We start from the raw sequence: 15,081 nt of genomic DNA, 5'->3' as shown, positions 1-15,081 counted from the left end.
TTGCAAAGAACTGTTGTCTTAACAGCATTAGTGTAACTCAGCGATGACCGCCACCATGAGGGCAAAGGTGGGGTTGGTGTAAGTGATGTTTTAAAAACCATAAAAATAAACCATAAAAACCTGGGGGCTAACTGTAATTTAGTAAGCGAAAGAAATTTATGGCTGGCTGAAAACTTGAAAAATGGAGGAGTAAATTGTGTAGCTAGTAAGTGGGAAAGGAAAGTAGTTCTTCTGCCCTGCCCTTGTCAAGGTTTAGGAAAACAATCTATTATGTTTAAGAGCTTTTTTTTTTTTTTTTTTTTTCCTGGCACCTAAACCATGGGAAATGAAATAAAAATACACTCAGTGCAGCTCCTTCAAAATCACTGGCCTGCATTTCCCTTTCTCTTCTGCAGGAAAAGCTTATCTGTGCCTTCCAACTTTTGTCAGGACACAAGGGTGTCAGTGGGGTTCCTTTGTGTTATATTTCCTGCGCAGGTATATTTCCTGCACAGCAGCGGGGGTGGGAGGTGCACAAAGGTACCAGTGCATGGCCTTGGTCCCCCAGCCCCCCTGTGCAGATGTTTCAGGAACTGTGGTGTCTGCCAGCCAGGGGTGGGAAGTGCTGGTCATTGTGGAATAGCGGGAAGTCTCCACTGGTTCACCTTTTTCTGATGCTCTTGCTCTTCAGTTGCCTCTGTGTGCCAGAGGGTGGCACCCCAGTCACTCCAGAGGTAAAGTGGAGGGAAAGGGAAAGAAACGGAGGAGAGATGGGGGAAGGGGAGTGGAGGCTGGAAAGGGGGATTTTCCAGGTGTTGGTCTCCGCCCCCGCTAATTTGGAGCCCACACCCACGCCTTCGCGGAATAAGCTTGTTTCTGCCAGACTAAGTGTCAAGAGCTAGGAATTCCTAAGATGAAGAAGGCTTGTGACGGTGACCAACAGCCTCTTACCCTCATGGGTCCCAGGAAATCGGAAGGGAAACTAGTGTCAGCGACCGCTGGTGTGCCGGTGCTTGCGGGTGGGCGTGAAGCGGCTGGCACCAAAGCGCTATGCGGAGTGAGCCAACATCTGACCCGTTCGCCTGTGTTGTCTTTTGCAGTTGCTCCATTTGTGCAACTCAGTGAAGGATGATGCCCTAAGGGTGATCTCTGCCTTTAACATCTCACACGCCTCCCTCCACGCACCGATCGCTGGATTCGCCAACCCGAACGCCGCCTGGGTTTTGTACCCAGCACCACAGCATTCCCTGGCCGGGGAAAGAGCGCGGTCTCCGCGGCCCAAGCTGGGAGCCAAGTTGTAAGCGGGTGGGGCGGCCAGGGTGGTGGCCCGCCCGCAGCTGCCAGAATGCTTCTCAGACGCCTGGAGCTGGGGCCCGAGGCCGGCTGGCACGCGCTGCTCCGCGGCCCCCAGGGATTTCGGTCATGGAATGGGGTTCCCGCTGAGGCTGGCCAGGCCACTTGGCTGTTGGGAGGCGGCAGCCCCATTTCCGATCCGGAACGCGGCCTTTTATCCTCCCCAAGTAACCCCGACTCGCCGGGCCGTGCCCTCTGCCGCCTAGGGCACTACACCGAGTGGGCTTTCCTTTGGGCGCGCTCCAGAGCCGGTTGCCATCCAAAGTCTCCCGCTGCTAGTGGTGATTCAGGTTCCCAGTGATTTGGGAAGACTGTGGTGCTGGATGAAAAATAAACGTCTAAAAATGAAACACCCGTAGGCAAAGGTTCAATTCAGCAAGTGACGCTTTCCCAGCCCCCAACCCGGGGGGAGGGGGACCTGCCAGGAAACACACGAGCAAGGAGAGGGGAGTGTGAACCTGGAGTCTTGCTCTGGGCAAAGCATGAACCCGGGCGTGTCCCTCCAGGCTGGCAGCTTCCGGACCGACCGCCAGACGAAGCTAGGAAACATTTTTACCAAATTAAAGTGTAATGTGTTCTTGAGAAGAGCACAGACAGAGATACAGTTTCGTAATGAAATTAAGCGTCCGGAAGGTTCCCGCAGCTTGTAGAGCACGGGGAGGTGAGCGAGGCGATCCACTGCAGTTAAGTTGGTTTCGGGACTTGGAGAGACACGCCTGTGGTTCCAGCGAGGGCCATAGATGTCGCCCGACTTCACTCTTGCTTTCAATCTATGCCCTCCGTTTTCCCTCTCCACATCTCGCGGAGGCAGAAGGGCACGCCGCTCTGCTTCTGTCCGCAAGAGCAACATCTAGGACGGGAGCCAAGACCTCGCACCTACCCGCCCTCCCCTAGGCTGCGGCTCTGCGGGAGAGGGCGTGAAGGGTACGCCGTCACCCGACGCCAGGCGCTTGGTCGAAGCTCCTCAGCACAGTCTGGGTTGCGCGAACTGCCACCTCCAAGCTGACCGCCTGCTTGTGGCCCAAATAAGAGCATGTAGCCGGCTGCTTTCTCCGACTCCTTTTTTTTTTTTTTTAAGTGTTCACAGGGTCACCAGAGCAGACGACGCGGGGGCGGCGGAGCTGCACAGAAGCAAAAAACAACCATCAGGGGTTCTTCTGTGTGGTTCTTTTCCGGTCCCTGTCTTCATCGTCCAACCCCACGGAGAGCGCGGAGCACTCGGGCGCGCGGCGGGTTTGGGGCTCCTCGAGGGCACGGAAGGTTGGTCTCTTTTCCCCCCGAGTGCCGCGATAAGAGGTTAAGGCGCAGAGTTTGCCTGCGGCCGCCACCTGTAGCCACTGATGGCAGTTCCAAGCTGCAGACACCCGCGCGCGTCCTTTCCCTCCTGCAGCGAAATCCCGGGGTGGAGCCCGGCGCGCGTCCTCCAGCCCCTCGGCCTCCTTCACCTCGCTCAGGACTCGCGGGAGGTTGCGCTGAGAAAACAAACCTTGGGCTCTGCTGTTAATGTTCCGCATTTGCTTATAAAACATAAAAACTGACCAAGGTGGCCAGACGGCGGGATCATTCCTCGCTGATTTGCTTCTCTGCACCGAGGCACTCTTCTGGGGTTCGGGTTAGGGAGGCCTCTAAATTGAGTCTGTAATCCGTCTAGCCTCATTTCTCCCGCGGCAGGATGTTCCATCTCCTAACCGATTTGCCCTCCACTACTCCGGCTGCGGGAGTCTCAAAACTAGGGGAGCCCAGGGAAGGGCAGAGGTAGGGATGCAGGATGCGTATTGAAAGGGCCGTAGGCGTGCGGACCACGGCGTTCACAGACTTTGGTCTTCCGGGGAAGGAGTGGAGTGGGGCTTCGGGGAAGGAGTGGAGTGGGGCTTCGGACTCTAAGGATAAGCGGACGGGGACCCGCAGGGAGGAGGGGTGGGGGTATATTGCGCTCTCCCTGCTGCTCTCTACGAACTCTCCGAGGCCCTCGGCGCTGCCTTCTCTGACCTTAACACGCCAGGGGACCATTCCTGGACGGTTCTCTGAGAGCCCAACAATTCTCGAGGACCCAACCAAGTGGAGGCACCATCCTATCTCCCATCTGGAGGCCACGATTCTTCCCAGTCCTTTTTTCTTAAAAGGATTTTAAAAGATTTTTTCATTTCCCTATTTCACCTGCTCAGCGTTCACTCCCAGTCTCGCAGCGGGGCTGCGGAAAAACGCATCCGGGGATCGCCCTGGGTCCTTTTCTCATCTCCCCATTACAGGCTTTACCTCTTACCAGGGGAGATTTGGCGCGGGAGAAAAGCTGGATGCAGCTTGGGGTGGCTTTAGAGAGGCCGCCTAAGAGTACCGCCTTAGGCGAGAGAGAGGAAGATGAGCAGTCGGCAGATGGGGGTCCAGCGCGGAGCCCCCTCATCTGGAAGGGAGAACTAAAGGGACACCCCTCTCACCCTTAGACCTGCGCGTTCCCGAGGACCCACCCAGTCTCGGCGCCTGCCCCAGGACGGCTCAGAAGGGAAACTCCCGAGGCAGAGCCAAGGCTCAGGGGCGCCTCTTGAGGCTTTCCGCGGGCGGCAGAGGCCGGTGCTGGCTCAATGTGTGCCCGGAGCGCCCCCTCTGTTCCACTCGCACGCCTTGGCCACCAGTGAATTGCGGGGGGTGTGGGGAGGAGAGAGTGCACTTTGGGATGGGGGATGGGGGTGCGCAGAGCAGTCCGTAGCCCAAGTCTCTCGGGTAAACACGCCCGGCAGGGGCAGGGCCGGCGGCGCGCGCAGCGGGGAAGTTGGCGGGGACGCCCCCTCCTTTACCTGTCCGAGCCTGCACGCGCTGGCGGCCTCGGCGCCGCGGAGGCGGGGCTTGCCAGCCCGCGCGCCGGGCGGGACTTAGCGGGGGCGGAGCCCACGGTGATTGGGCCCGGACCTGGGGCCGCCAGCCTGAGCTGGGCAGCAGAGGCGCGCAGGTTTCACTTCGCTCCGCGCAGCCGCCAGGTCTCGGTCTTGCAGGAGCGCTCTGTCCTACTTCGCCGTCGCCGCCGCCGTCCTCGGATTCTCGCAACCGCCCTGCGCGCCCTGCCCTCTGCGGCCAGCACCGTTTCAGACTGCTTGGGTTCGCCTCGCTCTCGCCGCCGCCGCCGCAGCCGCAGCCGGTGCCACCGCCTCGGTGCCGTTCCCGTGGTCCTCGTCCCCCCAATGTCTGACCCTAATTCACGAACTGAGAAACGCAAGGTAAATACTTTCGAGTCCCGGGGAGCAGGCCGGGTACGGATGGAAGATTGGCGCGGGACCCAGCTCGGCGCCACCTCCAGCCCGCTTCCCGCGCACGTGCGGTTAGAGGCGCGCGTCCTCGTCCCGCGTGTTGTCCGGTGGGAGGCGGTCACCGGTGCGGGTCAAGTTCGTGCCGCAGGCAGGGGAGGGGTCGTCCGCACTGAGGCTGCGAGCACTTAACGGCTCGGGCGGGGATGCGGCGCACCGGGATGGTGAAGCCTCTCCTGGCCGACTGGGGGAGGCAGCGCGTGCGCCACGCGCTGGCTGGGGACCTGGGGGCAGCCGCGCCGGACCAGGCTGAGCGCCCGCCCGTAAAATCTCGCCCGCCCGCCAGGTCCGACGGGCCCTGAGTAGCGGCCGCGAGATGCCATCCGGTCTCGCATCTCCGCTTTTTTGCGGGGCGCAGGTCCGTTGTGAAGGATTTATGGAACAGCGACGGTGATTAAACTGACGGGACTCGGCTTTTCTTTTTACTCATTCAGGCCGAAGTTTTGGGCTGCTGCTGCGTTCGTTCTCTCTCTGGGACGTGTCTGGGGACACTGTCCCGTCTGCGGGCGCTCTGCGGACGATGCCAGACGCAAGATCCACAAACAGCAAAAGACAAGAGGGCCTCCTCCGACCGCCGGGGGCACGCGGTGGACGAGCTGGTGGCTGTAGAACCGGCCCGGTCCGTGGGTCCCGACCCTCTTAGCGATTCGGGTGTGCTCAAGCGCCGCTCGATCCACTCGCAGTGCTGGCTGGCTGGCTGGCTGTACCGTGCCCTCGGGGGCCTGTTACTCGGGGTTGGCGCAGGTAGTGGAATGCCCGCTGGACCCCGGCGATGCCCCCATCGGCGGTGGTCGCGGTTGTGCGCGTCGGTGGCCATTTGGTGCGTGTCCCGTGGCGCATGGGGAGAAAGAGGGAGGAAGTCGGGGGAGGATGGGGGCTTCGGCTGGGGAGAGGGTGGCCTTTAGGGTGCCCACCCCAGCGGGCCTGGACTGGGGTCGGCGGCCGGGGCTGGAGTCTGGGGCCGGCCCTGCGGGTCCTGTTTTGTCTCCAGGTGACCGGCTCTTGGGGGCGGCGGGAGCTGCAGAGGCGGGCGCGGCGCCAGGACTGACGGAGGGGCGGGGCAGGGTTGGCTGGGCAGCCCCGGGCCCAGAAGCCCCGGAAACCTCCGCCGCCGCTCCCGCCGCAGTCAGGGCCCGAGCCGCGTTCGGAGGCGAGTTTGTCAACAATCGCCTCGCCTTCGGCGGCCTATTGGGCAGGCGCCGCCCCCGCCGCCGCCACCGATTGGCTGCGGCTCCGAGCGACCGCGCGAGGGCCAATTGGGAGCGCGGGCACCCGGCGCCGGCGGCGCGGGGAGGTCGGCGGTGCCGGCGGCGGCGGGCGCAGTGCGCGAGGGGAGGAGCGGGAGGAGGCGGAGGATGTTCCCGGCTGCTGCGGCCGGGGCAGCGCGGGCCACAGGCGAGGCGCGCGGAGCCCTCGGCTGCCCGGCGGAGCGCGGCGGCGGCGGGCGGACGGCGATTTGCAGGCTCTGCGCTGCCCGGGGAGCTCAGAGCGCGAGTCTCGGGCTTTGTTTCCCGCGCCGCCTTCGTGTGGACTGTCGGGGGGTTCCAGGTCGGCGAAAGGCGCGGGCTGGGCGCCGCGGGGCCCGGGCTCGGACGCGACTCGGAAGGGAAGGGGCGGACATAAATTTCGGCCTGATTGCCTTAGGAAGGGAGGGTTTTGGAGGTGCGGGAGCCGCGCGCCCTGATGCCGCTCAGCGTGCGGAGTTACTTGTGGATTTGGCTGGGGTCGCCAGGAGCCGGCTTGGGGGACCTTGCTCCCATTCGGAGGTGTGCACTCAACAGCGCGGGTGTACCTCGGAGAAGTTCTGTCGGGTTCGGTGTGGCGAGCTGCCCGCGCCCCCGCCCGCCCCTCACCGCGGGAGGAGGGGCGCGCGGACCAGGAGCGGGAGGGACTGCGGGCGGGCGGAGAGCCGGGGCCGAGCCGAGCCGCGCTGAGTTACAAACTCTATTGTGACGCACTTACTACGACTGACGGCCCTTGCCAAACCTTCCCCAGACTTGCTGTCCTCAGCACTTTCGGCAGAACAATGGGGCCGGAGTGGGGAACGCGGCCAGCCGCCTGCAATCGCTGCATCTGCGCCCGCTCCTGGGCTCCAGTGTTGTATCTGATCCGGGGAAATCAGAGCCCGCGGGGAGTTTCTGACTTATTCTAGTGGGCCCTGGGCAAAGAACACTTGTCAATAGATCTCAAACAAGCAGCCTCTTCTAAAACGTGTGTGTGTGTGTGTTACAGCACCGGTTCCAGGAGTAATTGACATTGTTGCTGTTTTGTTGGGTGGCAGGAAGTTTAGTCTCTCTCCCCACTTCACCCCCCCCAAAAATAATACCTTTATTTTTAAGGTTATTTCTATTATTTTGGAAGATCTTATGGAGAACTTCTCTATTAGTAATGACTTTAACAATGTTGAAGTATTGGGTGTTAATTCTAAGAATTTGTCATGAAGAGGTGAAAGCTTGCCCATTTAGGTATTCGTTGTAGTTGTTCCTTTGCTTAAGATAACCCTAGTTTTAATTTTCCTTGCAGAAAAAAAGACCAAATGGCAAAGCAACCTTCCGATGTAAGTTCTGAGTGTGACAGAGAAGGTGGACAATTGCAGCCTGCCGAGAGGCCTCCTCAGCTCAGACCGGGGGCCCCCACCTCTTTACAGACAGAGCGGCAAGGTAATCCTGAAGGAGAAGGGGACCGCTGCCCCCAAGGCAGCCCACAGGGCCCGCTGGCCCCACCGGCCAGCCCTGGCCCTTTCGCTACCAGATCCCCGCTCTTCATCTTCGTGAGAAGATCCTCCTTGCTGTCTCGATCCTCCAGTGGGTATTTCTCTTTTGACACAGACAGGAGCCCGGCACCCATGAGTTGTGACAAATCCACACAGACCCCAAGCCCTCCTTGCCAGGCCTTCAACCATTATCTCAGTGCAATGGGTAAGCAATACCGGGGAGGCGACTGTGCATGTGTGGGTGCTTAAGTATCAGTGTGGAGCATTTAGAGCAGCCCCCTGTTTAGACTCCTTTTACTGATTTGTTCGTGTTCTGTTGGGAATGGAGCACATGTCAAGTAAAACATCCAACCAACATTTTAAAAAGCGTGTTGCTAAGTTTCGTGGCAGCAGTGAGTTGTCCATGCAACAGCCTGTTGGGCAGTATGTATCATACCCCACGGTGCCTTCGTAAAGTGTCTTAACTGCTGCATGCTGTCCTCACCGTTAAGATGTACTCATTAATGACATTCCGTTTGAAAGGGACTCCACAATCAGTTATGGCAGATAGCGTGATAACCTAACCAGAACTGGAGAAAGAGATGAGAGAAGTTAATCATTTAAAAAATGATATTTTTATAAAGATGAACTAGTTCATATCTGCCTTCCCACCATAGAACCATGAAAATGGTTTGTTTTCTACTTAGATTTCTCTTTAGACTTCTTTTGTTTTCTAGGAGTTAGGGGTTTGGACATAGTACTAACAGGATTAGATTGTGGAATTTTATTTCAGGGGTTAAAGGCAGTTCTAGAGTCTGAAGGAGGAGTGGCAGGCATGATGCCCAGAAAAGTCGGGCAGTCCCTTTGGTAAGGGCCCTGACAGAGGGAAGGAGCACGCGCCAGCTTGAAGAGCATTTGCCCTTATCCATATGGGTGTCCCCAGGTGTAGCTGTGAGGCTGTGTGGCCTCTAGCTGGTAGGTTTTCCTATGTGAAGGGGCTTCCCTGGTGGCTCAGATGGTCAAGAATCTGCCTGCAGTGCAGGAGATCCAGGTTTGATACCTGGGTGAGGAAGATCCCGTGGAGTTTTTCCTCCAGGCCAGATAGTCTGAGAATGCAGAGCTTGATGTCTGTAATCTGATTATTAAACAGTGTAACACATTTAGAATTTTGAAAGCACAGTACAAGCCACATAAAAACATCTGTGGGCTTGATTTGACCAGTTCAGCTTCCAGCGTGTGACTGAGTATATGCAGTTCTAGCCACCCTAATCAGCGGGTTGGTTCAAATCACTGTTCTTCAGTAGTGGAAAAGGTTCTTATCTTGATTAGGATTCACCAGAATCTCACTTATCATTTATCCAGATTAGCTCTCCTGTATTGAGATATAAGTAAGTTGGCAGCATTAAGGATTAGGAAATCCAGCATAGGTTCTGTTTAAAACATAGGTGACACCATGTCAAAAGCTAATTAAAATGAAATCAGGGTAGACATGTGACTGCTGGACCGCAGTGACAAATCCTAGTTTTGCAAATACCACAGAGGTCTGTCTATAAAATCTTCAGTAGGATAAGCCGTGCAGGTCTGGCCCCATGTTGCAAAATTAGAAAGAACCCAGAAGTTGGACACACCTGGGAAGTGACAGACACATGACAGAAACACCGGCAGCTGTACATGTTGGCTGCTCATCTCCTGCCAAATGCTGAGAGTTGCTTTATTAGGACCCCTTCCTTTTGAAAGGAACTGGAAGTTTTACTATTACTGTAGTTATTGCTATTCCCGAGTTCATTTCAGCCTTAGGTCTTGGTGTTTGCATCTGTTTTTCTGCCCTTGAAAATGCTCTTGACTGTAGGAGCATTTATAGGTACACACTGAGTTACTAAATGAGTGAATGGGCTTTTACAGTACATGTTTAAACGAAAATGTGAAAAGTGTTAGTTGCTCAGTCGTGTCTGACTCTTGGTGACCCCATGGACTGTAGCCCTGCCAGGCTCCTCTTTCTATGGAGTTCTCCAGGCAAGAATACTGGAGTGAGAGCCTTTCCCTTCTCTAGGGGATCTTCCCGACCCAGGATAGAACCCAGGTTTCCTGCATTGTAGGCACATCCTTTCCCATCTGAGCCACCAGGAAAGCTTGTGGATGTTTAAAAACCCCATGCTTTTTTTTTTTTTTTTTTTTTCTGAAGGATCCTTCAGAAGCTATTATAGTTTCCCCCTGCAGACCTTTGTATCAGTTTCTGCAGGTAACTTAGTGCATAGAAATAGTTTCTCATTGCCTGGAATATTCCTCCTTCAACCAGGAATAGTGGGTGTGGTAGTTTTGTGTTTTTGTTTAAGTAGAGATGGACATGAGTGCTTTTTCTGGTGATGTTTAGCAAGCTAATTATAAGGTAAGCACCGTTACTTGAGATGACAGATGTAGAGCTTTAGCGAGATCATAATCTAAATTATTAAGCGAAGTTATGGTTTTTACCTCTGAAGTATAGAATAATGGATCCTGAGGTGTAATTTTATAGTATTAACTGCATTCCCGTAGGTTGGTGTGATAACTTAGAGGTTAATGCATAGGATTAAATGATAAGTTTGGAGGAGTTTGTCTGAAGTTAATGCATCATTTCAGTATTAAGTTCTTGGGAGATTTATTGGGATTGGAGTGAATTACTGATGGGGGGAGGGGATTAAGATGTGAGTGTGTTAAGGAATAAAACTTGCATCTTTCGTAGTCTGTAACTTTTTCTCCTGGCTATTCTTAGAATACTTCAGTGCCTGGGGACCACTTCAACATGATGAGTTGATCAACTTGTGTTCTCAGCATGGCCATGAGTAGTACTCCTTGCTCAGCCATACCCATTAAGATGTTCAATGAAGCTTTTGATAATTTGTCGCAAAGTACATTTTTCACAAAGAGGTCATTATGACCGACTTCAACCAGCGGTAGCACAAATGGGAGGTTAGAAAGAGGGCCTTCCTTAGGGCTTCCTTTGGCCACAGCACAGCTTTCTGCTGGGTGACTCGGGGTGGAGAGGGTGTATGTTGCGGTTTTGTCCTGAGAAAGTAAAGTCTTGTCTAGGGTATACAACAGATGTTTGAGCTATAAATGTCTTTCCATTGTCGTCTTCGTCCTCAATTTTTCTGAAGATATGTTCAAAAAATATTTGTAAGAGAGACAGTTTTTTCAGTTTTACCAAATTTTATTCTCTTTACCCCCTGGGAGGATTGACTTGGCAAATGCTATCTTAAATTAGTGAGCTGTGTATTCTCATCAGAATCACCAAAAGAGGTGTTGGTTTGCAGAGTGCCTTTTCTGGAGAGTGTGCTTATACCATGGATGTGTTTTATTCAGATGTGCACTAAATTCTGTACAAGTTCATGCTTTGTAGATGAAGTCGAAGCAGTTGCAAATCAGAGCTCAGAAAGGTTGAGTATAGGTGAATGCTAGTTATTAACAGCTCCCATACTTTTTTTGGTAAATGTTATGCTTATTCCTGGCACATTAGAATCCACTGGTGGGAGTTAATTGAGTTGTTCTTCAAGTCCATCCCTCAGCATCTTGTGCCTGCGATGCTTATAGCTGGTAACTGGCTCCTCTTTTAAACTATGAGCTCTCAGAGTGGGGACATGACATCCTGAAGGTCCTGATGAGATCTAGAGAGGAGGAGGAGGTGCTTAGAGGATGTTCAGAGTCATTCAAGCTTTGCCTTTCCATAGAGCTGACCAGGGACAAATAAGGTTTCCCAAAAAGTCTGTGCAGGAAGATGACCTTGCCCACCCTTGTCAAAAAATAGGTTTTGTTATTTAGATCCAGCTGTCAGGTGTGTTGTGTAGGAGTGATGGGTATGGTGGTGGGAGCACGGGCCCAGTGGGGAAGCCGCCCGGGAGCATCGAGCCGTTGCCCTGGGACTAGTGCAGGCCGAGAGGTCAGTCAGTGTCTGCGCGTGCTGGGGTTTGTAGGTTTAGCATCTGAGAAAGAAAGTAAAATGCCTCAGTCTTTTTTGTATGAATTGTTTGCTGAGATATTTTGAATATATGGGTTAAATATATGGGTTAAATTATATATTTTTTATCTTAATAAACACAAAATGTACTGTCTTCACTGTTTCTGAGGATATTCTGTAGTCATGTTGCATGTCTTCACGTTGCTGTGTGGCCAGTTCTTAGAGCTTTCTCGTCATGCACAACTGAAACTTGGTAGCCGTTAAAGACACTCACTCCTGGGAAGGAGAGTTATGACCAACCCAGACAGCACATTGAAAAGCAGAGACATTACTTTGCCAACAAAGGTCAGTCTAGTCAAGGCTATGGTTTTTCCTGTGGTCATGTATGGATGTGAGAGTTGGACTGTGAAGAAGGCTGAGCGCTGAAGAATTGATGCTTTTGAAGTGTGGTGTTGAACTGTGGAGAAGACTCTTGAGAGTCCCTGGACTGCAAGGAGATCCAACCAGTCCATTCCGAAGGAGATCAGCCCTGGGATTTCTTTGGAAGGAATGATGCTAAAGCTGAAACTCCAGTACTTTGGCCACCTCATGCGAAGAGTTGACTCATTGGAAAAGACTCTGATGCTGGGAGGGATTGGGGGCAGGAGGAGAAGGGGACGACAGAGGATGAGATGGCTGGATGGCATCACTGACTCGATGGGCGTGAGTCTGAGTGAACTCCGGGAGTTGGTGAAGGACAGGGAGGCCTGGCGTGCTGCGATTCATGGGGTCGCAAAGAGTCGGACACGACTGAGCGCCTGAACTGAAAGCACCTCCCCGTTTCCCTCTCCCACCCAGCTCTTGGCAGCCACCATTCTACCTTCTGTGTGACTTCTGATGACTCTAATTAGGTACCTCATGTGAGTGGAGTTACACAGTAGTTGACTTTTTCTGACTGGCTTATCTCATTTAGCATAATGTCCTGAGGAGTCATCCACATTGTAATCCATGAAGCAGATTTCCTTCCTTTTTAAGGCTGAATCAGACTCCATTGTATGTATAAACCACATTTCTTTATCCATTCACTTGTTGGTGAACATTGGGTTGCTTTCATCTCTTGGCTGTTGTGAATAATACTGCTGTGAACATGGATGTGCGTATTTCTCTTTGAGATCTTACTTTCCATTCTTTCAGATACGTACCCAGAAGTGGGATGGCTGGCTCCTACAGTAGGCCTATTTTTAGTTTTTAAGGAACCTCCATACTGTTTTCCACAGCGGCTGCACTGATTTACATTCCCACCATCAGTATTCCTTTCCTCTACATCCTCAGCCAGCATTTGTTACCTTTTTTTTGACAATAACCATTTTAGCAGGAGTCCGGTGATAACTCCTGGTGGTTTAGATTCGCAGCTCCCTAACGGTTAGTCACGTTGAGCATCTTTTCATATGTTTGTTGGGCATTAAGTATTTTTTGATATTAATCTTACCAGTTTCTTTTTACTTCTTTAAGTGGGACTACGAGAAAAAAGTCAGATTAGGTCTGTGGCTAGCATTCTGCTCTAACAGAATGGGTTGGGATGGGTTGGCCTTGCAGATGAGGGAGCTGGACCCAGCTTGGTGCTTCAGCAGCCAGGCCTGACTCTTCCTCTCAAAGCACCTCATTTCCATGGAACTTATCCCTTTGGTTACTTCTGTTGACTTAGATGAGTGAAAGTAATCACCGTAATCTTGTAAGCATCTTAAACATCAAATGAGCTTTGTACGATCTACTCTCCGGGCAAATGTAAATATCGGTTTTGTTTCACCTCTTTAAACTCTGTGGTACATGCAGGTTTTGAGAAGGTGGAAGGTGGAGTGATTTGATTTCTTGGGCACCGTAAGTCTGCCCACAAATCCTGATGATAGTCGTCTTTGCTGAAGACTTGGTTCTGGCCTCCAAACCCCAAGGTCTCTCGTTTGGACACCAAGAGAAACAGGTGGTTTGTATTACTATGTCCTGTGTCGGGGCAGTAAGTGAAGACAGAGAGGGAACAGCTTCTTCACTGGTTCCTAACAACTTCAGTAAGTTACAGCTTTCTATACATTTTAAAGTTACATCTATTAAAAAAAAAACCAAAATCTTTGAGGTAAAATAGACGGACGTGCAGTTGTAAGAAGTAACAGAGGGCCTGGGTGTCCTATACCCGGTTCACCACAGTGGCAGCGTCTTGTTTAAATAGCACGCTGACTTCCTGGTGGCTCAGACAGGAAAGAATCTGCCTGCAGTGCAGGAGACGTGGGTTTGATCCTTTGGTCGGGAAGATCCCCTGGAGAAGGAAATAGCAACCCACTCCAGCATTCTTGCCTGGGCAATTCCATGGACAGAGGAGTCTGGCGGGCTACAGTCCATGGGGTCGCAAAGAGTGGGACACAGCTGAGGAGCTCACACAGCCGCAGCGTCATGGCCAGCATGTGACGTTTTAGAACCCCACTGCCTTATGTAAATTTCAGCAGTTTCTCGTGGACTCCGTTTGTGTGCATGGGAGCCTGTTCCCTGCCATTTTATCAGATGTGTAGGTTTGTGTGACCCCCAGGGCGGTCAGGATCCAGAAGAATTCCATCCCTTGGTTTCTCTTGCACATTTTTATGGTCACAGCCACCTTCCTCCTGCTCCCTAACCCCCAACAGCCATGAATCTGCGTGGCATGTCTGTACTTCTGTCCTTTTAAGTATGCTGTCAAAATAGAGTCACACCGTCAGTGGCTTTCTGCACTTGGCTCTTTTCACTCAGCGTGAAGCTGTCGAGGCCCATCCAGGATGCTGTGGGTATCGCATGTGCCTCCCCCTCCCTGTTGGCCTGTGGGAAGGGCATTGGGTTGTTGGCAGGGTTCTGGCAGGGACCTGGCATAGCTGGAACTTGGGGGCATTTGCCAGCTCTCGCTGGACATTGCACTTTGCCCTCTGGTATGTCTTTGGGCAGCTTTCAGTTGAAGGCCACGGGCACCCGCCTTCATTTTTAAGTCACTGCCTTGCTGTCAGACTGGCCACTGCCTGACACGTGCATGCTGACAGCTCACCGCAGTGCTCGTGATACTGAATGTTTTTCACGTCTGTTTGTCTGTCTGCCCTCCTGTGAGATGGCCATTCGCCAAGACAACAGAACTGTTTGTGTACAGGTTTTTGTGTGAACGTGAGTCTTCGTCATTTCTCTGGGGTAGATGTCCAGAAACGCAATCGCTGGGTCAGATGGTAGTTTAGTTTTTTTTAGGAAACTGCCAAGCAGTTTGCCAGAGTGTGCCGTTTTCCAAAATTGTTTTAGTCTCAGTCCTGGTTATAACTTACAGAAAACTATCAGTTACCAATATCCGGAGTGAAATGGGCTATCACAACAGATCGTGCATCCAAATACTTGTATTTTCTTATTTTTTAATCTTCATCAGTCTTTCTAGAGTTTGTCTGTTTTGTTTTTTTTAAACCAGCCTTTTGTTTCATTTACTTTTCTCTATTATTTTCCTGTCTTCAACTCTGTTGTTTTATCATTCTGCTGTGTACTTTGTGTGTTTTGTTTTTTCTGATTTCTTGAGGGTAGGAACTTCGGGTAGCAGTCCCTTTCCTCTTTTCTGCTACAAAAGTTTAGTGTCATAAATGTCTCTTCTTCCCTGCTTTAACTGCATGCCACATGTTTTGATATATTGTTTTCCTTTTCATTGACTTCTGTGTTGTTTCCCTTGACCCTCTGACCCTAGACGGTTTAGACGTGTGTTGTTTCATTTCCCAAGTGCCTGAAGATTGTCTTGTCTTTCTGGTATTTTCTTGTATGATTCCAGTATGGTCAGAGAACGTACTCTGAATGAGTTCGGTTCTTTTAAA

The 15,081-nt window shown here is 52.5% G+C and overlaps 2 protein-coding genes across 18 annotated transcripts in view; both read left to right on the top strand.

Annotated features, from left to right (window-relative positions):
• The window catches only part of ACOXL (acyl-CoA oxidase like), a 330,642-nt gene extending 328,050 nt beyond the window's left edge, over window positions 1-2,592 (top strand). For both annotated transcript variants that reach the window (XM_061431434.1, XM_061431436.1), the window contains exon 19: window positions 1,080-2,592. In XM_061431434.1, the coding sequence (XP_061287418.1) occupies window positions 1,080-1,280 (201 nt within the window). In that variant the 3' untranslated portion in view covers window positions 1,281-2,592. The remainder of the gene's footprint in view (window positions 1-1,079) is intronic.
• Window positions 2,513-15,081, top strand: part of BCL2L11 (BCL2 like 11) — a 50,605-nt gene continuing 38,036 nt past the window's right edge. Inside the window, exons 1-4 of one of the 16 annotated variants that reach the window (XM_061431441.1) lie at window positions 2,641-4,541; window positions 5,063-5,247; window positions 7,152-7,288; window positions 7,457-7,546. In XM_061431441.1, the coding sequence (XP_061287425.1) occupies window positions 4,011-4,541; window positions 5,063-5,247; window positions 7,152-7,288; window positions 7,457-7,546 (943 nt within the window). In that variant the 5' untranslated portion in view covers window positions 2,641-4,010. The other 15 variants (XM_061431443.1, XM_061431442.1, XM_061431445.1 and 12 more) reach the window with 15 other exon arrangements.

Source organism: Bos javanicus, chromosome 11 (assembly GCF_032452875.1).
Source record: "Bos javanicus breed banteng chromosome 11, ARS-OSU_banteng_1.0, whole genome shotgun sequence".
NCBI classification, from domain to species: Eukaryota; Metazoa; Chordata; class Mammalia; order Artiodactyla; family Bovidae; genus Bos; species Bos javanicus.
Note: the sequence above shows the minus strand (reverse complement) of the source record. Positions and strands in the feature narration are given on the sequence as shown.